The following is a 25,680-nucleotide window of genomic DNA, read 5'->3' on the forward strand; positions in this document are numbered from 1 at the left end:
TGGCACAGTAGCATTACGTGCTTTATGAAACTTCAGAATAGGACAAAGAAGGCACTACTGATACAAGACATATACAGTTGTACTTCTAGTGGCTTGACAATCAAATTTCATTGAGGGCTTCATTATGTGCTCGTTTATGTGCTCATTGAAATGCGTGTTTTAGGACTTTGAAAACACAAACTTACTTGTGGTAGGAAAGATAGCTGCTTCCTAGCTGTAGTCTAGTGTCGCACAATGGGTACCCGCAAAGCCACGCTGTAATGCTTCGGAAGCGGTACGCCAATATAAAATATGATGAAGCATACTCGTAGGAGGCCACCAGCGTCCTAGCTAGCACTGCAGCAGATGTGCTTAAAAGTACTTGAAGACGTTCAGCAATCGTGACAGCCGACGCAACCTTTCGAAAGAGCGAGAGAGTTCGCAAGTGCCTGTCATCTGCGAGAAAAGTCTCGCGTTTGCAGCGAGCAGGCATCGTAGCAGACGACACTTGTAGCATTCCGCTCAAGGGCGCAATGCTTTGTCACAATACAACAGCTTTATTTCCAGAAATACTTGATGAGTATTTTTATGTAAGTACATGCACGGTTGTTTTGCTGTTGCAAAAATGAATAAATAATTATTCTTTGGCGTTAAATTGGGAACAGAATCGCACAAGTATGCATACCCTGGTGTGTCCTGGTGACAAACCATAGTAAAACATGCTTCCATCTCAAAGTCATACAAAGTTTATGTAGCGTGTTGTACATTATATAACATACTGAAGAAATACATTTAGATTTTAAGCGATAATATTTGAGTATAGCTTTGTTTACTGCTCCAGAAGCAAACGCCACTAGTGTAAAGACCGAAGTCAATCCGAAGCCTGTACTTCCCATCATTCCCATGTAGGTTGAGGCAACGCTCATGAGAACCCCCGTAGACACTAGCGCCACATTTCCCTCTAGGGTATTTATTTAGAAACTCTATGTTCTCTTATCAACAAGTTCTGTGCTTTCTGGTATGCGTCTTTATCTTTACTTGCACACTGTACATTAAATCATGGAAGCACAAGCTGCCTGTCTCGCTTTTATTTATGGCACCACTGTTTGCATTCTTGAACAGGAAAAAGGCATCTGGTGTTGTGTGTACACTACACACATACTGTTGTCTTCTGCATGCAGTGAACGCAATGTTTCATTTTGAATGCACTTAAAAGGAGCTTTAGCTTGGGGCCAATAACTCCAATTTCCTTATTCAAATACATGCAAAATGCAGAAATGATTTTATGAGATAACTGCTCGACCAATTTAAATGAAATTTGCTGCATTTGAGAGAAAAAAGATAAATTCTAGTGACTCTAGGAAGCAGAATGGTAAGTTTAAATAAAAATTGAAGCACGAAGTTTGTCAATGTTTTTGCACTGGCTTTACTCAACAACATTTTAAAATACAAAACATAGACATTTCACTGCCTATGCGGGTGGCATCGTCAGTACCCAAATAGTTCAATAGGGCGAATACATCGTATTTATTCATCCTATATACATCCTGTTCATAAATACAATATATTTGCTTTATTGAACCATTAGTGTACCACCAATGTTATCCGCATAAGTGGCAAAATGTCTGTCTTGTTTTTGTTTTTTAAAACATTGTTGAGTAAAGCAAGTGCAAAAATGATGACATGCATGAGTTCCCCAGGCTTGTGGAAAACTTTTTCAAGCACGAAGTTTACAAATTCATAACTCTGCACAAAAGACAGGTACCACAGTTCTGTAAACTGCATCTGTTAGAGCATCTAAAGTGGAAAAATGTGATATATGAATTTACAGCTTGCATGTAATTGTTGCATTGTTTACAAAGGCTTTGCAAAAGCCCAACTTATAGATGAGTGGTGTATTTCAGAGTGGTGTTTAACACATCAATTTAGTCCGCTTTAGATGTGTTATTACGCACAGTTTACAGAATTGCAATATCTTTTTTACTGCCGAGTTATAAAGTTTACAACTCGATAGTTGAGTTTCTTGAAATTTCACAATTTTCCAGAATTTTCCTTGAAAATTGATGGCCTAAATAAAAGATTGAATTCGATAAGTCACTAGATTTTAACTTTTTCTTTTAAATGCGACAAGCCTCAACAAAATTGCTGTAGTGGCTGTTTCATTCCCACACATTTAATTGGAACTCTCAAGGTAAATCTTTCTCCTAACACAATTAACTTTACTATCGACAAACACTTCATACTGCTTGGTTTTCTTTTTTTTCTGTTCTTTTCTTTTTGTCAACATATAAAGCAAAAGTAATAACTACGACAGAACCAGCAGTCATCACAGAGAATCGGCTGCCAAACCAAACCGGCAAGATAATCACAGATAAATAATGCTGTATTGCTCTCCTATTCCATCACAGTCTGCTGCACCAATCAGAGCTAAACAGCAAACATTGTCAATGCCTCCAGCAACAAGCCATTGAGAAGTTCCAAACGTTAAAGAAAAAGTGTTTATTATGAAAGATGGCCTTCTGTGAAGTGGTATCACACTGCGTGGTCACATGCTGTATGGTCACAACATTGGCTATCTGTAGTGAGAGCACTTCGGGGATATCATATATGGCTCAATCTCAAAGCTAAGTATTCAGCTCTAAAGAGAGACCCGCAAGTCACAGTTAAAAGCATACCTCAGTAGATCCGGTGAAGGCCACCTTATCAACATGAGGGTGGCTGGCTATGGCACCTCCTGCTGTTGGACCATAACCTGGAATCACATTGACAACACCTGGTGGGAAGCCAGCCTCTTTGATGAGGCTGGCACAGTACAGTGCAGTCAGTGGTGTTTGTTCAGCAGGCTTCAGTACCACAACGTTGCCAGTGCAAAGGGCAGGCCCCAGCTTCCAGCAGACCATTAGCACAGGGTAGTTCCACTGGAACACGCAAGAGTAAACCAATCTTAACAGATATCTGCTCAAGAAATAAAGGACAAGAATGCTGTGGATTGGTTCCAAGAATGAGTGTCAATAAGAGCGCCTAAAGCAATCTCACAAAACATCACTATATAGGCAGAAATAGTTCAATGCTTCAAGACAACTTACAGGAATAATCTGGCCACATACACCAATTGGTTCATGTCGTGTAAAGCTGATGTGGTTTCCATCTGAAAAGGAGAAATCTACTCGAGCATTTTGCTTTATGAAGCTTAAACATTAATGCCAAAAGTTACAAGCTGACACTACTCTTTTTTTATGCATGGTATATCAATAACATTTATTGAACACACAAAGCCATCTGTACATACAGCTTCCTAGACAGCACAATGCCATCATGCCCACTCATTTTTGAAGTGCTTCACGCAATGCACTAGTGGGAACATGGATTATGTGCTAAGTAAAGACATCTGTTACTGAGCAATCCTAACTTTCTGAACCATATCAAAGCTGGGCCCCTTCAATTTATGGCTTTATATTCTTGAAATGTCAGACAAAATTTTGGAAGTAGTGTTAAACCTGACATTTAAATCAAACTTCACATCAAAATTGTTTTGGCGCTGTTATATCTGACTGTTGCAAAATTTAGTGGTTATACAACTTTTCTTTTGCTCATACTAGCTGCACTGCTATTAAGTAAGCTCATTTTATTGGCAGGAAACAGACAATATTCAAACAGCACATGCATTTTGTTTTGCACCATACATACCAATGGGTATAGTCTTCCCATGAATCTTGTCACTCCAACCAGCATAGTAACGAATGCAGTCAATAGAACAGTCCATGTCAAAGAGTGCCTCTGCATATGGTTTCCCATTGTTTAGCACTTCAAGGCTCTGTAAATGCCAGAAGCTACAAGTATTAGCAAGAATCTGCTCATGAAACTGCACTGGCATTCAGCATCGCTCCGAGTGTAGGGATCTTCTTGTTTAAAGGAAGTGAGCAAGATGTTGCCAGGAGACACAAGTAACGTTTGTGGTGTAACTATAAATTGAGAAAAAAATTGGAGGACGCTTAAGCTTCACCTTCAAGAGTGGAACGCGACAGCATTCCCGTCGACCCGCCAAGGGGTGTAAGACAATGGGCTACGGCGCAGCGACTACGCGCCCCGCATCGGACGCGGTGAGCGTCGAGCAACGCAGCGTTCGGCGCGACAACGAAATGTGCGCCTGAGCAAGCGACGCACGCCTGAGCCTCAGAAACAGCTCGTTTCTAAGGCAACACCGCGTTCACTAGAGCCGCTTTTGTACCGCTTTGAAGCATCGAACTCGTGGCTCCGTGGTAACGTCTCCGTCTCACACTCCGGAGACCCTGGTTCGATTCCCACCCAGCCCATCTTGGAAGTTGCTTTTTATTTATGAAGTGCCTGCCGTGATTTATCGCTCACGGCCAACGCCGCGGACGCCGAGGGGCTTCAGCCCCTCCAAAATTTTTCATGCTGTCATGCACCGCCGACCAAAGCAACCCTCATCACTGAAAATCATTCTGGATTTTGTCTAGAATGCCTTTTTTACGCTCGAAAAGACATTTCAGCATAAATATTGCAAACTCTGGCTGGATTTTGCAGCAACGTCCATACACCGGTAGTCATATAATGCAAGGCACCCCATCCGACCACAAAGTTTCAAGGGCATTTTGATGGCAAGTAGGCTTGGTGCAAAAGATTTATTAATGCGAATTTTGGCGCGAAAGATGTATTGACATTTCCAAAGTCTTGCTTTAGATTTTCAATTCTGGAACTTTGTGGGTTCAATGTTGTTATAATCATTTGATGCCAAAGGTGCATTAACGTTTCTAAAGTTGTACGTCGGACCATACAACGAGACAAGCCAAATCAACACACTATCAGACAAGTTGACAACGCATGCAGGGAGGCCCGATGAGACGAAGCCATGACGAAGCATTGTGGTTGTTCATTTGTGTTGTCACGTCACAGAAAAGAATATCAACATTTTTTTTACCTACACCAAAGCATCCATGTGAAAACACTAAATCCAGCAAAGGTAACTACGTTCTTATTTATTTTTCTACTTTGACTTTTATTCACGAGGACACATTGAGCCTCTTCTTCTTCTTCTTCTTTTTTTTTCACTACCTGCGGGCTGATAAACCAGCCAGAGCGCATGCATTTTTCTCATGTTGCATCGACCCCCGTGTGGCACACTTCGGTGCACGTTTGTTTTTCTCTGGGTGAGGAAAGTCTTGTCTCGCTGGTGTAGGATGCTGAGCACTATGCGTATGGTTCTCTGTGGATCAAGCGTCTCACGTTTTCTTGGATATTCCTTCAGTAGCCACATCAGGTGCCCAAAGTAGGCATTCGATTGTGGCCAACATGCTTTCGTTTGCGTTTTTTATCTTATTTCAGTGTTCCAGTTCCACAAAAGAAAAAAAAAATTGTTGCGGCACAGCGAATTGCCGCATGGCGAAAGTTCAATTTCATTACTGCTTCCTTTGCGGAAAGTAATGGGCCACGGGATGCTTCATTTGCTGGATACTCTTGTTATATTATAGCGATACCAATTATGTGGACACTCCAAGTGCATTCCTGTCGTCACCCTCATGTTCCGTATAAAGTCTAAGTGCGATAACATCGTGACCACACGCCGCATGCTGCATGTGCAAGTGAAAGCGTGGGGGGAGGTGGCTCAGTCTTGTGTGCGAAAAGGAGAAAAGTGAGGAAGAAGCACGCCGCCTTCCATCACGCGTGATAGATCAGGGGGAGTGGAAGGAAGGGTGTGTGGGCGGGCCTTAGGATTCTGTGATCTGTGAATCTGTGATTGCCCAACATGTTTATTTGCCTTGTTTGATGCATTATATATCGTGACTTTTTCTTAGATATGTAGATTTAGTGGAGACTTATATGTGTATTTAAAAATCTTGTTGCGAGCTTTTGTGTATACGTGCAGTGAACTTTGCTATAAGTGACACTTTTTTGCCCTTTATCAAGCTGTATCTTCGCAATTGTATATTCCATTGTATCTTCACATTTCTAATGTACGAGGGTGAGTCAAATGAAAGTGAACCAACCCACACCGCACAATAATGCTTCGGTTCATTATCTGCGAGGCATGCACGTAGCACACGGGCATCTCTCATTTAAAGAAGTGACACGCAGGTGTGAGGATGGTTGCGTGACATAATAGAAGCCCTAAAAGTTTAACAGCGTGGTGTCATGAGGTTTTTGACAGCTGAAAATGTTTCCCAAAAAGAAATTTGCCACCGTATGGCTGCCGTGTATGCTGAACATTGCATTTCATTGGCCACTGTGAAGCGTTGGAGCAAAAAACTGTTCAAAGAAGGACGTGAAAGTTTCAAAGACGATCCAAGACTGGGCCAAAGCCACCCTGCAATCACCCCCAACACAACTGCAAAGTTTGATGAGCTGATTAGACAAGAACGGAGCATAAGCATTAATGAACTCGCAGAGCGTGTGAACATCAGTCACGGTTTGGTTCACACCATAATTCATGAACATCTCGGTTATCAGCTCTTGTGTGCGCAATGGATGCCCAAGATTTTGAACCACTGCCAGAAGCCGGAGAGGTTCGGCGCTGCCTTGACTCATTTGATCTGGTATCACATGAGGGTGACAACTTCTTGTCTGCAGTTGTCAGCAGGGACGAATCATGGTGCCACTATTATGAACCTGTAACACGACAGCAATGCTTACAGTGGAAACATTTGAATTCATCGCCGTCAAAGAAAGCGAAGGTCATCATTTCTGTCGGAAAGGTGTTTTTGACTTTTTTTCCATCGTCAAGGGCCATTACTGATCGAATTTGCTAAGCCCCGGAGAGACTATCGGTCGTTTCCGATATTGTGAAATGCCGGATCGGCTGCGTGTCACTATCAAGAACAAACAATGTGGAAACTTGACGAATGGGGTCATCTTGCTCCACGACAATGCACGTCCCCACGTCGTTAATGTGGTTAACACAAAACTGGCAAAGTTCAAGTGGGAAATGCTACAACATCCACCATACAGCCTGGACCTGCCGCCTTGCGACTTCCACATTTTGAGGCAATTGAAAAAACAGATCGAGGGAACCAGATTCATGTCGGACAATGACATGAAAGAGTCAGTAACAGACTTTTTGAAGCAGCAACCCAAGGGGATTTATGAAGTCAGTGGGACAAATGTCTAAATGCTCATGGAGACTACCTTTAAATAAAGTACCACGTTTGTCATATATTCACATTGGTTCACTTTCATTTGACTCACTCTCGTATATTTTGCAGAACTCCTGCTTTTTATATGTGCTCTCCATTGCGACTATAATTTCGGTGCAATTACTCACAATACACAACCAGTGACAGCTGCTCCTGTGCAATACATTGGAACAAAGGACAGTGTCATTGAGATTTTTCCTTGACCGCTGCATATGTAGAAAAATGTAAACAAGGTTCTTGAATGATAAAGTTTCATTAAAATATTTGTACGCAACTTTTTCATTTCACGGCCTTTACATTTTTCATATCAGCGGCATGCACTGCTTTGCTGGTTTCAAACTGATATAGTTCTAAAGTTCGTGTGATATTTTCTTCATTTATTAAATATACAGAAAACATGGAAGCATTGATATCAGTTATTTCAGGCACAATTTTTGGGACATACGAGTATATTCTTTTATGAAAAAATACATATTTTACTTGTTTTGACAGTATGTAGCGTTCAAGAACTCATTTGCAGCATCTTTGGCAATGCCAATGCGGTTATTATTCATGTATTGGATCCCTCAACACATTCTATAAGGAGGAGGCCGGCTGCAACGTGAGGCCCCCCCTCCCCCCCCCCCCCCCCACCGAATGAAATTTCTGGCTACGCCACTGCTGTAAATTTGAACACAATAAAAAAAAAAAAAAAAGAGCATGTTTAAAATAACTTATTAGTGTTTACTGTCTGTTCATCGATAACTTGCACAACCAGGCACTAAGTGTTTAGATTACTCTCATTTACAAATGCACTGGGATTTCACTTAATAATATATCTTGCAAATATTTATGTACACATGGTGCAAGAGCTAGCCTGAAAATTGCATTTTACAGGATCGATGCTTGTCAAAGAAAATGTTTATCCTACGAGAGAATATGGGGGCAAACCATTATTCATAAATTATACATACAGCTTTATGCCACTTTATGCCATACATCCTGGAATGAAATGACATGTGCAAATATCATATATACCAGACAAACCCTTTAACATGTGTGTCAAAAACTGCTTCTACAGTGGTCAAACACGTGACAAATACCATAGAGAACCATGGCAAAAGAATGCATGTTCTTGTCTTTTCTGCTGATGCTTTCAGCAGGCCCAAATACAAGTGCGCTTTAACACTTTCGTTTCAAAAGTTGTGAGAGCAAGCTAACTGAAATCAAACTGAACCTACAGCCAAGTACTCCTTATCACGCTGTAGCAGGTCAGCAAACTTGTTGAGTAACAGGCCCCTCCTTGAAGCATCCATTGTCCGCCATGTTGAACCAAACTTGAAAGCTTCTCTTGCTGCTTTAACTGCCTTGTCCACATCCAACTGAGTGAAGGAAAATATATCAGTAGCTTAAAAAAAATGAAGTAATGGTAAGTGTCAATGTGTACTAATTGGCACATTAGCTGCACACTAGCACACTAGCTTTTCAAAACTGTTCCAGTACGTTTCGAGAGTGGCTATGCATATTTATGAAACAAAGGATATTTTGCAAGTTGTAATCCAGTAAACAAAATAAAATGGGCAAAACTTAATCTACAGCTTCATTACATTGTAGCAATATTACTTTCCTGGAGAAGTGACTGTTATTGACAATTTTCATTTGTAAAGCTTTGATCAGACTTGAATGAAATAACCAAAAGTCTTGCGACAGCCTTCACGTACCTTATCACCTTCTTGAACATCCACTATGACTGCACCAGTAGCCGGATTTACCACTGAGAATGTTTTACCGCTGACACTGTTGACAAACTCATTGTTTATGAAGAGCTGTAAAGACCAGACAAGTGTATAGACAACATAGTTAAACACTTCATACCATATTTGAAAGTTCAACTTGCTGCAATAGTTATTTTTATCAAACAATTTAGCATACAGACATGAAAATGTGTGGGTAGATCTACCCACGCATTCCTGCTGCTGAAATATGCTTGTCATTGACTGACTACAGTTGCTGCTTAGCTTCTGTGGCCATAGTGGACTAGCTCTCCATCACAGCAAAATTTGCCTGTATGCGCTGCTCATAATTTTCATTGCAATAAGCACTTTTTATAATTTAGGTTTCACATTCTGGTTCCATGCATTTTGCTTAAAATGCAGTCTCTGTTGAACAAATTTGAACAAACCTATTCACAACAGCCAAGCCCGTATATCTACACCTCACACTTCACTTAAACTTCCATGGCAAAAATATTTTTCCACTACACTTGTTCAACGGTGAGATGAATTCCCTATAGCAATTTCTCGTATAAGTTAAGATGTGGTTGGTTTGCCACCACAGGTCAGCACCAATTCCTACACAGTGATCACTAGTTGCAGATAACCTATCTGTGCAATCGGTGCATATGCGACAGTCAATTTGTTTACATGGTCATTTTTGCTACTATGAACAAGCTGCACAGTACCAATAGTATAACCAAAATTCAGCTCATTGCAAATAAAAATACTTTTGACAGGGAGTGGTTGGAAAGTCATATTTTTCACTTTGCTTATGGCAGCAGTTATTGGCACATGGCTTAAAAAAAACATACCGTTTGGCTGCATTTTTATTGTACCTCTGTCAGTTGCATATCATTGGCTATAGTGATGATAGTGGTGGATGAAGGCATAAAAAAAGTAAATCATTTTGGTAGAATTACAACAAATACAAAGGGTATGATGGCATCACAATGGTGTAAGAGGGTAGATATATGTACAGACTCAAAGTGGCCGAAGTAGGCAAAGAATGCGAATAGCATTAAGAGTTTTATGCTTGAAGAGCAAGCCCATGCAACAATGCTGTCATTAATTTAGAACCATATTTGTGAATCCCAATTCTACAGTTTCAGTGGTTGAAAGGTTGTGCTTAGTGAAGCTTTCTTCGTGGCATCCAAAGGCTTAGATGCTACACTCAGTGGTGGTGCTCTGTCCTGTTTCTGGGCAAGCATCTGTAAAGTTCATGGCCAAGGACAGTTCCAGGATGCATTCATCACTGAAATCCACTGTGCAAGATGCTAGGAAAGACTGATCCATGTCTCTTATTGTGCTGTGCTATTTTGTCTTGTGGCTTACTAAAGCACTGCTTAAATCATTCCCAATGTATTTGGGATCTGTATAAACTTTTTTTCAGTGTTCATATAGACAGTTTTCGTGCACAATAATACAGAACACGTATTCTAGTGGTGTTGCAGCCACCGAAGGTAAAATAGTACTTTGACAAAAGTTAAGCTTTTGTCAAAGTACTATTAAGGTACTTAAAGTTAAGGTACAACTGATATTCTGTGCAGCGTTAAAATGTCAGTCATGTCTAAAATTTATTTTACAAGCCATTTGGGAGCTATCTAAATAGGTGCCAAAATGTCATCAGCTCCTAACAAAGAACTAAATATGCTAAAAATGTCTAATAGACATCTAAAGACCCTTGAAGCAATGCCTAAAAGAGTACAGTCACAAGCAAAAGGTTAGAAACACAGCATCAGCAAAAAATTAAAAATTTTCTAGCACAGTTACGGAATGTGGAGTTGCTTCAGTACTCATTGGTTGAACACGTGAACATAGGATATAACACTTGATGCCCATTGAAAGCCGATGAGTGTGCTTACATCCCTGTTCAGCACTGGCCCATCTCTTACTCAGGACTGTGGCCAAGTTTGATCTCACGACAAAGTCTGCTGACTTTTACCAGATGCCATGGCAAATTGCTGTCTTCTTTTTTAATGGGTGTTCAGGCTTCCTTCTTTATAACACGCAACTGAAAATGCTGCAGTACAGATGCACAAGCACACAGTTACATCATTTTTTTAAATCCTTCGAGGGCTTTCCTCAGAGCTCGAAGAAGACCAATGTAAACGATAACGACATGAAAACAAATTTATTGGGTGTTTCTGAGCATGCTGTAACACTTCTGAAATGTGACTTATGGCCTAAACCAAGCATTTAAAATTTAGATTAATTAAATGTATCTTATTTAATTACTAATGGCACTTCCAAAAAGAAGCCGAGTAACTCGAGACTACAAAAAATATATCGTGGGTCTCACTTGCCAAAGGTGTACTATTATATTTTTGTATGTTTGCTTCTAGTTGTGTGAAACGCCCGGCATATGTGTGTGTGTGTGTGTGTGTGTGTGTGTGTGTGTGTGTGTTTGCGTGTGTGTGTTGAAAGAGGGAAGATAAAAGGAACTGCAAGAAGAGAAGGTCATGACAGGTAGAGAACTCCTCAACCCCAAAATACTAATTTATGGGTAAGCCATTGGCTCTTTTCTATAGATATAACAGCATTAGCTATTTTACTAGCTGCTAAACAACATTGTAGTACTCATAAATATGTCTACCAAACATGAATCCTAAAACATCAAGAGCTGTGACTCTATCTCCATTTAGTTCTCCTATACATATGGTTAGCTTAAGCCTCTCCCAGGATGACTGTTAGCAAATGTTGTGCATTAAGAACATGTTGCATGTTGTTTTTTCGATATTGCTAACACATTTGTAGTTATCAGAGAGAAAATGCTTTATGCAGAATTCTTGACAATTTAAAAAGGACTTCTTCTTGGGCAAGTAGGTGCTTAGATTCACTGTCTTTTTTTTTTTCTGTCCCTTTTCATGAAACGTATTTCATGCCACGATCAAGTATACCTAGGAAAACTTGACAATTTATTCACTCAGGTAAGTATTTTGTTGAATTCAAAGTCCAGTAGATATATGTACCCTTCTGTATGTTAAATACTGAAAGAATGAATTTCCAAAACTTCTTCTTATAGAGCTGAAAAATTATTGATTGTTCTTGTGTTCTGCACTTTACTTATTTTACTTTCAAATGTTTTCAAGCAGTATTTGATGTTTATTTAGGGCAGACCAAACAGACACCAAGGAAGAAATTATTTGTGCACTAATTCTTAACTTGCAAGTTTAAGAGTTAAACAGAAGAACCAGACACGAAGAAACTACCCTTAACTGCATATTACCAGAATATTTAGTGACAAGAGCTTACAGTAGTAGTAATTAAGCAATGAAACATGCTGAAGGTAACACATACTGTTTGTGAGTTAGGTGATGCACTGTACATTAGCAGGCTGTTCATTTGGAGATGAGGGTGTTTTAGCATTGTGAAGACCTCAGGACATTATGGCACAGTCCGCAACAGTAGTTAATGCTGGGTGCACACTCAAGAACTTTTTGCACTGAGTCTTTCCATTCCTATCCCACACTGCACTACACGAAATTACTAATATACCGGCGTATACACTTCTTCACAAAAATCTTAAAGCTCACAGGTGTCTTAAAGTGCACAGGTATTTTTATGACTGGACTAGTGTTGGGCACCCGCTGGTTTTACTGGAATAAGCTAGAGAACAAATGAGTGAGGGGTTCACACATGGCTAGCACAGTCAAGCGTATGCATTAGGCACTGTGAAAAGGTCTATACATATATGTGGCTCTGCATCATATGAATTACTAAAAAAATGAAGTAGATGTGGCAGGTCTGGTTTATTTCAAAATGTTTGTTCAGTGATTTAGTATGTACTGCCAAGAGAAAGAGAGAGACATTCTTTAATGGCTACTGAAGATGTTTTCCTGGCCATATGGCTTAGCATGTCACTCCAGATGACAAGGGTATGTGTTACACAAAACGACCCACATGTATGTGTAGTAACACACCCACACAACATACATTAACGAAAAAACCGTAGCAGGTAACAAAGCGTGTCTCATTGAGGTCAGTGTTTCAGAGTAAGCCTAAATGTGCCTTCATTATGCACACAGCAGTAACAGCATTGCTCCAAGGTCCAAGTTCTTTTAGAAAAAAATTTATAAATTAATGCTTCGTAGCTTTTATTTGTTACTAAGCTTTTGCTTTCCTTTAGGTTTACCTAATTTTTCTTTTGCTTTTATTTGGCTTCTCATTTGTTATTTTGTATATGCATTACTATATTCTTGCCAGCTTTGTCATTTTTTGCTATGTTGTTGTTTGTTCAGTTCTTTTGCTTATTCATGTGTGTCAGTTTTGTTCTATTCCTATGAACATAGAGTGTTTCTGCTTTCATGCAAGATTTGAATGTGTATTTTTGTAAGGAACCCCTCATATAATGCCCTCAGCACGAATGTAATAATGACTAAATGAAGTGCATGGTGCAGCTAGAGTTGCCAACTCTGAAGTGAACAAATTCAGGGCTGGCGACGACTACTCTTGTCAGTGCCAGAAGTCACCAGTCTGTATGTGCCATATAGTCCTACAGTGTCGCCATTTACAACACGAAATTACAGTACAGTTGCCTGATGCGGCTACCAATATGAATAGAGGCACTGTGAACGGTCAGGGCCTACAATAGAACTAGAACCATGACAAAAAAGAAACAGTCTTGCCATTCATGACAATGTAACACAACACAAGAAAGAAGAATGTGCAAATAAGCTGTCAGGCATTATAAAAGTGAAATCTGGTCTATTTATATTGTTACCCAGCAGAAAGAAAAGCAAAAGTTCGGACATTTGGGTGTCCCAACTGAGTCAAGTAGGGACACAGGACATTTAAGGCCAAACTACATGTACACTTGCTGGCGGGCGAAAGCTCACGCCCACACACCTTGCGTTTGCCTCGCCTCGGGAGGAATAGCAGTCTGATCCTAGAAGATGTGTGTGTCAGGACGTGCTCACTCGGCTCACTATTTTCACCTCGGTAGACATTGTTGCATATTTTTGTGAGGTAGCCAGTGCACCGATATTTGTCTCGAGGAGACGTTTGTTCTGGTGCCGTGCTTCGACACATACGATCTGTCTTGCACCATCTGCACATGTGTGAGTTGCGCGGGCGCAAGCTTTTGCCTGCCAGCATGCGTTCGTATAGTTTAGCCTTTACTTAAAAGTTATGACTGTCCCACTAAATTCAGGATGGTTACATGGTAACCCTAGGGGCAGCTCAAAGCCAATGTCACTTGAGGAAGGAAAAAAGTTACAGAGGCACTTAAGTTTCTTTACGTGCAATGAATGTGAAAGCAGTATGACTCTTCCGCGCAATGCTTTGCACTTGGTCATGCGCTTGAATTGAGCAAAGTCAATTTTGAGGGTGGGCCAAGTCAGTTTTGGGAGTGGGCTAGGTTGGTTTTGAACGTGCGTGAACTAAATTTTCAAATTGGGCAAAGTAAATTATGGGGGTGGGCCAGGTCAGTTTTGAACGTGGGTCAACTGATTTTTCGAAATGAGCAAAGTCAATTTTAGGGGTGGGCTAAGTCAATTTTGGGAGTGGGCTAAGTCAATTTTGGGAGTGGGCTAAGTCAATTTTGGGAGTGGGCCAGGTTGGTTTTAAACGTGGGTCAACTCATTTTTTGAAATGGGTAAAATCAACTTTTGGGTGTGGGCCAGGTGGGTTTTGAACGTGGGGAATTGGATAAAGTCTATTTTCTGGGTGTGGGCCATGGCGTCCATTCAACACCGTGGCTGTTCTCTGTAGGATCTTGCAGTGCAAGCTGCAGCAGCCCCAGCGCCGGAACGTAACGTCATCACTTAGTCATTTGGATTTTAGCACCATCGGATGTTAACGCCGGATGCCAGATTTTCCGCTTCATGGGCTATATGATGCTTTCGCATCAAAAGCTGAGGAGAGCTCATACCCACTCTGTGTGCTAAAGGAAAAGTGTGGAGGAAGTCACACACATGGTATTTTGCACTGTAGCGGCCATGTTGTCGAGGCACAATGGCAGTTTTGTGGCGGCAATGTGTGCTCATGCATGTGCTGCCTTGGCAAAGGCATTGGGTAGAATTGCATTAATCTCCGTGTTTTGCTCCACTGTGTTATCTAGACCGTGCTCTCCCTGCTTTGTTGTGACCAGGTGGGACTGGAAGTAAAGAAATTGACTTGCCGGCCCTGCGAAAGTGGATGTCCAGTGAAGCTGTTAAATACCACAACTACTGAGGGGGATATGCAATGCTTTATTGCTTTGGAGTAATGGTAGTAATGGTAGTAATGGTAATTTTGACAGCACGCCGCCACCCATAGCGGTGCTGCAACAGCATTAAAATCAGTTGCTAGGCTGGTTCTTTTATATACGAAAGGCTGGGAAGTCACCCCCCATGTCGGAAGCTGCCGTTGGCAAGGCAGCTTGCGCTACAGTAATCTTTACCGGGAAATGTATACGGGGAACACTACATGCTTCGTATTGTTATCAGGAGCACTTTATCATCAATTATATGGTTTGGATGATTGTTGTGTGCTTGTGCATTATTGAAACGTATGTTGCTCTGCATGTTGTATGCGTGATCCCAAAGAATGTATGCACTGTTCGCTTCACTTTGCTGACTGCTTGAAGCCTCTGCCTTGTGGGGGTACGAGCCACTGATCCTGGCCCTGCACTGCCACCGGGATAGGCCAATATCTTTGCTGACGAATGCAGACACGAAAAATGCTGACCAACCAGAGGCTAACAATTTCGCTGGAAAATCATGAAATGAGCACGCATGCAACGCCGTACACCATGTACCCCGCCACAGACGATCTGGGAATCTATTTGCTGTCTTTGGTGGATTATTAAATTATGGAGTTTCACGTGCCAAAACTACGATCTGATGAGACACGCCGTAGTGGGGGACTCTGGAAATTTGGACCACCTAGGGTTCTTTAACATGCACCTAAATCTAAGTGCACAGGTGATTTTGCATTTCGCCCCCATCGAAATGTGGCCACCGTGGCCATGATTAAATCCTGTGACCTCGTGCTTAGCAGCCCAACACCATAGCCACTAAGCAACCAAACCGGGTTTTGGTGGATTCATGCTACTATATCAACACAGACTGAAACCGTTGTGCTTCAGAATATGTACAATAAATGCCTTGCAGGTCAGTGATCAGCTGTGCAGTGTTCCTGCTTTTGACAGCAGGCAATGCATTTGTGGCATATAAAACAGCCATGTGGAAGGATGGGAAAGAAGCAGCTGCTGTGAGTAATTAACAGACGAAACCTCCTTACCACAGGATGCATTATCTGTGTGCACGAGGGGTGTAGGGAAGTGAAGATTGGTGGGTGCAGTGCAAAAGTGAACAAGGCTCAACAGAAGAATGTATGTGCCTGCGTGCATATCAAACCGCTGATTGTCACACGTAGGCTCGGTCATCATCTCCTCTATATTTTCAACGCCAGTGCAATTACTCGCTCTCCAATGAGAGCTGTTGGTGCGCCTTAGTTCAGTGACTTGCCGCGATGTGACATCACCCAGATAGCACGACTAAAGTCAAGTAGCGCCATTCTTTGAAGATTGCCGCGGTCCCCCTCCCCTGTGCTTTTTCTCAAAGCTCGGCCCTCCCATTGGCCATACGCCGTCACGCGCTTTTTTTTTCTTGCTTATTTTTGCTTCCGCCGCCATCGCGGTGCCAAACATTGCAGCGGCGTATGCAGGAACCATGTTTCACGCCTCCTTTGTGCTTTTGTAGCGTAGGTCCGTGGTCGCGATGCCGCGTTGCTGTGCCTTCAGGTGCAGCACAAGTGAAAGGAACGGCAAGCGACTATTCCGTATTCCATCTGCCAAGTGAGTTGCGGAGGAAGGTCTGTCTTCAGAATCAGCTGGGCTGATTTCGACCCAACGCAATGGTACCGGCTCTGTGAGGTAAGCGAGCGATTCTTCGCTCATCACTAATCTCATATGCTGCCACTTGTATGCAGCTTCTTTAATTTTTTTGCTCTCATAAGTGACGCATGTTTGCGCTGCATTATTTGCAATTTCCGTGCCCGACTTCAATCAGGTCGTCTTCAAACACACAAGCTTTTTGTCGACTCAGTCACACATTCCATGGCCTTGTCTTTGGCCTAAATGCATACGAACAGCACCTTTTGAGTGTATCACCGTATGTTACGAAACGGTGGCAAACAGGTGCGCTAATGACGTTCCAATCATTATAATTAAGCCGTTATCGCTCTTTAGCGCCGTGTAGGGGGAGCCAACACCGGTGCAGGAGTAAGCCCTCTGAATAAAACCAAAGGTAGCGATATACTTTTATCTTGCCACCGCCGCTGCTGCAAGGAGCATATGAGGAGGCAGGACAGAAGGTCTGCTTCTCTGAATTGGTTGAGTGCCGTCACGTGGTATTTCTCTGTTTTTTCTTCTTTTCCTCCATGGTCTTGGCGAGGTCCATCTAAATAGGTTACGAAGCTTGGAACGAAAAGCATGCCAAAACCTATCGCCAAATATATCAGGTAGTAGTGCACGATTGAAGCGCGACTAGGTGAGGGGGGGGACAAACACTGACACTAGAAAAACTATGTGAAAAAAAAAATTTTTCGAAAATTTTTAATCAGAATACTGTCATACTAGTAAATAATACATTTCAAGTATTTTTCCTGTACTAAAACAACAAATGTTAATTTTCTCCTATCTATTTCACTATTTATTAGTTCAATATTGATGACCCCTACTAACCAGTGATTCTAGCGAAAGACTTGGCAAGATTGTGCAAACAAGCTATTATGTCGAGCGGAATGGCGTTTCTCACTTGAACACAGCAGTTTCATCTGAGTTTTTTTTTTCCTTGCGTGTTTGTTCAAAGTGTGGCGTGCGCTTCACTTAAAATTTTGTATGACCGAGCGCACTGCATTCATTGGCGAAAGGTGTGAGCGCACATTTTTGTTATTGTGCAAGTTCACACTGCAGCATCCGACGCGCTTGTCTCGTCGTGACGATAAATGTGGAATGCTCCGCGAAGAAACGTCACGCTATCTTCATTTACTCTCCATAACACAGGTTCCGAGTGTCCGACGGGCAGCAGAATTAGTAAGTCAAATGGTTTCTAAATGATAATGTGGGGCAATGTTGTTTTGTCTGATAACTGTTGCATGTGAATACATGGTGTCGCAAGGAATTACAAATGATTCTGTGAAAACGATCCACATATGTTGCTATGCATTACGACTGTCTGCTAGCCATAGTACTTTTCATATATTTAAACGTGTTTTGTATGGTCAATTGGTTGCATTATTCTAGACGAATAAAAGTAAAATTACTTTTGAAACCTCTGTGGTAGTGTCATTTATTTCCATCCTATTCGCTCACGTTCCCATGGAAGCTACTGGAGCAAATGCCATCAATAACAGCCTAATTATGTTCACATTCAGACATACACCATTCCTATAGTTAAAGGACACGCTGACGTTTCAGCTCAGGCAAGTCGCAAGCTCGCCTCAGCCTTAAAAAAAATGACTTCGTCCGTGCCCACTGCTCCACCGCGCAAGCAGCCAGCGGCGGAATGTAAATGGACCGCACTCCGCAATGCCATCATGCCTGACGAGACGTTCATTTGACGGATCGCCAGCCGTTTGTGCGCAGGCGCGTGAGAGAAAATCTGGGGACTTTTTTGCTCCTTGAATATATGACTCTGCCTAGGCACTACAGAGGAGGTTTCTTAGCGCGCATTGTATTCGTTTGTCCCCAGACATGCCGGCATTGTGGAGTGCAGTCGAGTTTGTTTACGCTCAGCCGCTGGCTGCCCGTGCGGTGAGGCAGTGGGCACAGACGCCCCATTTGGTGATCGCTGTGTCTGAAGGGGCAATGTTTTGACTAGTGTTGTATAAGTCGCGGGTCGCATTTTTCGTCGCAATGATAGATTGGATTTTTTACAAGCAATGCTCCAGGAGGGCACATGTAACCGGCAAACGGAGGCCCCAGGAGAGCAGCTGAGGTTATAATAAAGCAGACGGCGCAGGATCTCTAGGGCACTCAAGGGGTAGCGGGGGGATCAAAGCTGGAAGCAGGGCGGCCCGTGGGTTGTGGCCGCGGAGACCGAAGCGTGCCAGGGGGTGAACATTCGCATAAAAAAAAATTGGAGGACGCTTAAGCTTCGCCTTCAAGAGTAGAACGCGACAGCGTTCCCGTCGACCCGCCAAGGGGCGTAAGACAATGCGCTACGGCGCAGCGATCACTTATGAGGCGACCCGCATCGGACTTTGCACCCACCAATCACGTGGTGAGCACCGAGCAACGCAGCGTTCGGCGCAGCAACGAAACGTGCGCCTGAGCAAGCGGAATGAACCAAAGAACTTTGTGCCTGGAAGGAGAAACGATCTACGCGAGCCAAACGTCGTGATCGGCACGGACAGCTGGGCTGCAACGCGCCTCGCACCGGTCCCCGCATGGCCGCAAGAAGCGGGCGAGTGACGCGCCACCTGTCGGGACAGCGTCACACATTGCGAGGAGGGGGTCTTCTGTGTTTGCCGCAAGATGGCTGTGCGTGTGCGGCAAGTGCGGAAGAAATGTAGCGGAAACGTACTTCGCTACACGTTTAACTGCAACTTCTGTAATTTACATGCTCGTAATTACCGATATACACCGCAATATAACTTTCTATGGCACATTTCTAAGGCAACACCGCATTCACTAGAGGCGCTTTTGTCCCGACTTCAACCATCCAACTCATGGCTGAGTGGTAGCGTCTCCGTCTCACACTCCGGAGAACCTGGTTCGATTCCCACCCAGCCCATCTTAGAGCAAGCTGTTTTTATTGATGAATTGCCTTCCGGGATTTTTCGCTCACGGCCAACTCCACTGACACCGACTACACCGGCTTTTCTGCGACACGAGCTCCTTAACGCTGTCGCGTTAAAATTGGCAGACAGCAGATCTACACCCCTGGCACGCTCAGGCCTCGGCAAGCTCCGACCCACGGACCAGCTCGGGTTCTGGCTTTTGTCCCCGTTGCCGCTTTGGTGTCCTGGAGGCGCCGCCAATACTGTGAAATAATGACACGTTGTTGCACTTAGCAGAAAACACGATTGAATAAATATAATTGCGTCCAGCCGCCAACTTGTGACGCTAAGTTCAGCACTACCACGCCCCGCGACTTTTTTCAATATATGCAGCCCGGGCTCTACTACGGTCGCTACTGCTCCCACAGAAACATCTGTGATGTTATTTACAAGGTCCATCGCCGTAAGGCGCGAGAAAGCTATGATCCGCCACGACTGACTTAGCACGAGCGCCTCAGGTGCGAGGCAGTATGTCCGACACAGCGGTCGCAAAATCGGGCGTCAGTGCCCGCTTCTTCACCTATTTTACAGCGCCGGCCGTCAGCATCCGAGCGTAAACAAACTCAATCCCACTACACAATGCCGGCACGCCTAAAGCCGAGACCACACGTACGCTTGCAAGCTCGCATCTGCGCGCCCAGCGCCTGCCGCGCCTTGCGAGTAATGGCGGTTTGCATCCAGAAAGACGCGCAACAGCGCGCGCTCACTGGGCTCACTCACAGACGCCTTAGCAGGCGTCGCTTCGTACTTTGTTATCGACAATGTTTCAAAATGCTTCGGTAAGGACAAACACCTACAACACGCGCTAGGAAACCACAGATGAAACCTCCGTAGTGCCTAGGCAAAGTCATATATTCAAGGAGCAAAAGCCCCCAGATTTTCTCTCTCGCGTTCGCTCTTACTCGCGCCTGCGCATATACGGCTGGCGATCCCTCAAATGTACGTCTCGTGCATGCCTAGGGGACAAACGCATGCAACACGCGTTAAGAAACCTCCTCTGTTGGAGCAAAGGCGCCCAGTAGCCCACAGATTTTCTCTCTCGCACCCGCTCCTACTCGCGCCTGCGCAGAAACGTCGAGCGCCGTGAGAAACGCCACGCCCCGCTGTACCTACCAGCAATTGTAAAAACGCGGCCCGGTCAACGCGCCCGCCGCACGCATACGCGCTTAAAAGGGCCGATTTACGCTCAAACCGCCCATCGCCGCACGCCGCACCGCATGCATGCGGTTCGTGAAAAACGGGCGGTCGCCGCGATCGGTCACAAAATTGCATTTACGCTGAGACCGCATGATGCGGTGCGGTTCGCATGCGCCCTCTGGTTGTCCAAATAGGTAACCAGTAACTGGCAACATGCATCAGCGAGTTGGCAGCCTCGAGTGCTGGCGATCAGCGATATTTCGCACCGTGCCAGGATTTTTTTTATTACGTTTGTGTATTATTAGTTATTTTTTTATTAGTTAGCTCGAGCGGTTCGAATGCGCCTGCATCCGCACTTCGGTTCGGGGACGCGACGTCTGTTGAAAGCTGGCAAACATTCGGCAGTGCGCAGAGCAACACTGTTCGAAGTCGGCAACTATCGCCAACAGCAGACGACACTAGCATATTTTTGTCGATGTAGGTAGAAGCTTCCGCGTCATGGTGAAAACGCGACTCCTGCACTGTCACATTCTGTGCTGCATGTGTGGCATTGACGTGGTGACGCACCTTTGGAACACTGTGCAGTCGTCTTACCTGTGCCGCTTTTTTGTTATTTGTTTATGGCTACCGCATAATGTTGCGACAACATACGTCACTATGTGCTCGGTTGTGTACGGCGTGCTGGCGAACTTTCTGTAGCTGTGCTAGCGAAAGCTTGTGTTATGGACAAGCGACGCACCATCGCTCCTCGGCTGGACGAAGCACCAGCGCGGAGAAACGGGAAGCGACCCCATCCCGAGTCGAGTTCCGAGAATCCTCCGTCGCCCTCAGCGTCTCGGCTACTGGACAGGGACCGAGAGTTTGCCCCCTTGAACACATGCAGCTCTCGCCTGCGTCTTTTGTAGAAAATAAACGCAGTCTGTTTTCTGCCACCAACCGATGCACACTCCTTTCACGGATGGGGCCAGACCCCGTACGTAACACTGGCGATGAGGCAGGAGTTGCGAAGCGGATCTGTAAGTTTTCGAAGTTAAGGCCATGGCTATAGGACGAATGTACGGCCCTGTCGAGCCTTTCTCGGGCAAGTTATGGGAATCGTGGATCCAGCGCCTCGAGTTTTACTTCGTGGCGAGCGACGTCAGCGAAGAAGCGGGCACTTCTCTTCACGCTTTGTGGAGCCGACACTTTCGAACACCGTGTGCGCGCTGATATACGCCGAAGATCCCGGCAGAAGTAAACTTAAATGATTTAGTGACACTTCTAAGGCGGCACTTCGACACCAGGACATCCGAGCTTTAGAGCCGGTACGTGTTTCAAAGACCCGACCAACGGCCAGACGAGTCGATCAGCAGCTAAGCTGCGGCCCTCGGAACGTTGACAGCCGACTGCAACTTCGGAGCGCTGCCTTCGGCTACAATATCGACCACGTAACCTGACACCCAAACGACCGCTTCAGCGGCGAACCCAACTATGCCGCCCCAAGACGTGATGCTGCGGAACAAGTTCGTCCGCGGCGTCTGGCACGAACATCTTCCGCAGACACTGTTCGCAGAAAAAGCCTGACATTTCAATGCGCTGTGGACTTAGCCTTGTCAGCGGAAAGTGCGTCAAGGCATCAGCGAGATATCAAGGGAGTGGCAAACTCGGAGGAAATTAACAGGACGTCGCAAATCAAGTCAGGAGGCAAGCATACGTCAACGTGACATTGCTATCGATGCGACGGCTTGCACGACCCTGAAACATGCAAATTCAAGACAGCCGAGTGCCGTTTCTGCTCCAAGGAAGGTCACATCGAGCATGCCTGCATCTCAAAGAAAAAGAACACGGAACCACGCTCCGACAATTAACAGCTATGGGCACACAGTGTCAAACCACCACCTGTCAGCATATCCTGCTGCAAGCTGCACACAGATAGTGTACGTACACACTGCCCCAAGTTGCTCGTGGACTTGATAGTGGAGGGAAAGCCAGTCCAGTTTGAGGTGGACACAGATACAGCATGCTCCCTGATAAGCGAAGACACAGCCTACAGAAGGTGGAAGAAAAACACTCCGTGGCTTTCATGCGAGCCGCTCGATTTGTGCACATGGTCAGGTAAACAATTACATGTCCTGGGCTCCACACAAGTTCATGTGATGTTGAGATCAAAGGACTATCTGCTGCCGTTGTTGGTTATGACGGGCACCGGGTGCAACCTCCTAGGCAGAGATTGGTTTTTGGCACTTCAAATTCAGGTGAAGGGGATCAACCACGTTGGAAAGCCAGCACTAGAAATTACAGAGGTCATGGGATGACACCCAGATGTCTTCAAGGAAGACATTGGAAGCTATACAGGTCCTTTAGTTCACCTGGAACTTGAAGACGGTGCGACAGCAATGTTTTGCAAGGCTCGTCCGATTTCAGTGGCGCTGCAGGCGCTTATGGAACATAAGCTTGACCATCTGCAGCGCCAAGGCATCCTAAAACCAATGCAGCATACCAAAGGGGCAACCCCATTGGTACTTGTTCAGAAGACTGACGGTACACTCAATGTCTGTGGTGACTACAGGAGTACTGTTAAAGCTGTTACTGTTAATGCAGCAGCGAAGAAGGCATCTTACCCGCTACCAACTATAGATGAAGTGTTTGCAAACCTGCATGGTGGAACCCTCTTCTCAATGTTGGATCTTTATCAAGCATATCAACAACTGAAAGTTGATGAAAAAACAGCAGCACCAGCTGCTCACAGTGAACACCACAAAATGACTATTCAGGGTGGAATGCCTCCCGTTCTGAATTTCCGCTGCACCAGCTATCTTCCAGTGCGTGAGGGAGATATAGATACCTGGAATTCCAGGGGTGAGTGTTCCCCTTGACGACATCATTGTCAACGGGAATAGTGCAAATGAGCATGCACAGCGTCTGAATCAGGTTCTGTCGAGACTGAGAAAGGCTTACGCCTCAAGAAAGAAAAGTGCAGGTTCGGAATTACGTCAGTTTAGTTTCTGAGACATCGAATTGATGGCAATGGTGTTTGCAACACCGAGAAAAAGGTTGAGGCTATGCTGCAAGCACCCAAACCATCTGACAAGACATCCCTAAGGGCTTTTCTGGGCCTTATTTCATTTGACGACCTCATTTTGGAGAACAGAGCAATGGTCGTGGTGGAATTGTATAGGCTCCTAGAGAAAAACACGCACTGGAAGTGGAAGAGCAAGCATCAAGCCAATTTCGAGGCACTTAAGGAGATGATTCGTGCATCTACAGTGCTAGCTCACTACGACGGGACGGATCCCCTTCTTTTGTCTGTGGACGCATCGCCGTACGGCGTTGATGCCGTCCTCGCTCGGGAAGATGCTATTTGCTGAGAGGCGCCCATTGCATTCAGTTCATGAACACTGGGAAGTGCCGAAAAGAGCTACTTCCAGCTCAACAAAGAAAGTGCAGCAGTAATCTACAGCATCAGTCATTTTCATAAGTACATAGCTGGCCGGCATGTGACCATAACAGATCACCAGGCATTGATTGTAATCGTGAGTGAAACAAAGCAAGTACCCTGGGTCTTTTCATCAAGGATTACGCAATGGTGCCTTAAACTAGCAATGTACGATTACAAGTTGCTGTACAGGCCTGGCCTACTGCACCAAAATGCGGACACTCTAAGCTGACTTCCACTACCGGCACAAGATAAACCTTATCCCCTAAGAGACGTGCTCATGTTGGCTACCATTCCCAGCTTCGAGCTTTCACCGCGTCAACTAGCACGAATGACTCGAGAAGACTCAGTTCTGTCCCAAGTGCTGGAGGCTGTTTCAAATGGTGAAGTTCATAAACTGCCAAAAGAACAGTTTTCATCGTGCCGGAAACTGAAGACTGAGCTTTCAGCGCAGGAAGGGTGCCTTGTTAGAGGCTTCCGGATGGAAACTCCAACAAAGGCAAGAAACTACCTTCTTAAACTCGCACCTGCAAACCACCATATAATTGTGGTCATGAAGGCATGTGCAAGAAGGTACTTTTGTTGGGCAGGCATTAACTTTTGTTGGGCAGGCAGGCATAACGGGCCATCCTTCGTTTCAGTAGAAGTTGATAGCTTCCTAAACAAGAATGGGGTGGTCCATGTAACAAGCACACCGTACCATCCTACAACAAATGGCCAAGCAGAAAGGATGGCTTTTGAAACAAAACGAGCGTTAGCCAAAAACAAGGACGAAACATTCGCGTGTAGGCTGGCCCACTTTTTCTAAAGCAACACACCACAATCTGCACATCAACAGGTGAAATGCCAGCTGCACTTATGTTTGGGTGTGAGCTGGATACAGCTCTCACGTGCATTCAGCGCCAAGCAAAAGCGAACAAAATCCATACCAACTGCAACAGGGACACAAAGTCGAGAGTACTCGCTGTAGGACAAGCAGTTTTCTTTTGAAACTTCGGATGGAATCTGATCTGGACAGAGGGAACGATTTTGGAAAAGCTTGGCCACAGATTGTGGCTCATTAAACGCCCCAACAGGTTAGTGCGATGACAATGTGACCACATCAAGCCTGGTATATTGAGACACCCCACAGAAGATTCGGCGACACAGGATAAGGGCTGTACACTAACCGCGAGCAGTGTCCCGCTACCATTTATGCTTGGGATAAAAGCAGATAACTCCACGTCGTCAGAGGCCACTCTCTCAGGAATGCTGGAGCCTTCGCAATCATCGGTGACCAAACCAGAGATTGGCACTGCCCCTGAGACCGTGCCAAACACAACCGCAGAGTCATGTCCGCAGCGGGAACGACACCCTCTGGATCACTACTGCGACTCCATCTGAGAAGGGAGGCAAGTGTTTTGTACAAGCGATGCACCACCACTCCTCGGCTGGATAAGGCACCAGTGCAGACGAAACAGGAAGCCACCCCGCCCCGAGTCGA

The 25,680-nt window shown here is 44.6% G+C and overlaps 1 protein-coding gene across 2 annotated transcripts in view; it reads right to left on the reverse strand.

The window, feature by feature from the left end:
• Positions 1 to 25,680, reverse strand: part of LOC142558085 (aldehyde dehydrogenase, mitochondrial-like) — a 53,684-nt gene that overhangs the window by 10,043 nt on the left and 17,961 nt on the right. The window contains exons 2-7 of one of the 2 annotated variants that reach the window (XM_075670254.1): positions 10,744 to 10,901; positions 8,828 to 8,932; positions 8,348 to 8,488; positions 3,667 to 3,793; positions 3,066 to 3,127; positions 2,655 to 2,897 (exon numbers count right to left, since the gene is read on the reverse strand). In XM_075670254.1, coding sequence (XP_075526369.1) covers positions 2,655 to 2,897; positions 3,066 to 3,127; positions 3,667 to 3,793; positions 8,348 to 8,422 — 507 coding nt within the window. In that variant the 5' untranslated portion in view covers positions 8,423 to 8,488; positions 8,828 to 8,932; positions 10,744 to 10,901. The remainder of the gene's footprint in view (positions 1 to 2,654; positions 2,898 to 3,065; positions 3,128 to 3,666; positions 3,794 to 8,347; positions 8,489 to 8,827; positions 8,933 to 10,743; positions 10,902 to 25,680) is intronic. The other variant, XM_075670247.1, reaches the window with a different exon arrangement.

Source organism: Dermacentor variabilis, chromosome 1, assembly GCF_050947875.1.
Source record: "Dermacentor variabilis isolate Ectoservices chromosome 1, ASM5094787v1, whole genome shotgun sequence".
In the NCBI taxonomy this organism is placed as follows: domain Eukaryota; kingdom Metazoa; phylum Arthropoda; class Arachnida; order Ixodida; family Ixodidae; genus Dermacentor; species Dermacentor variabilis.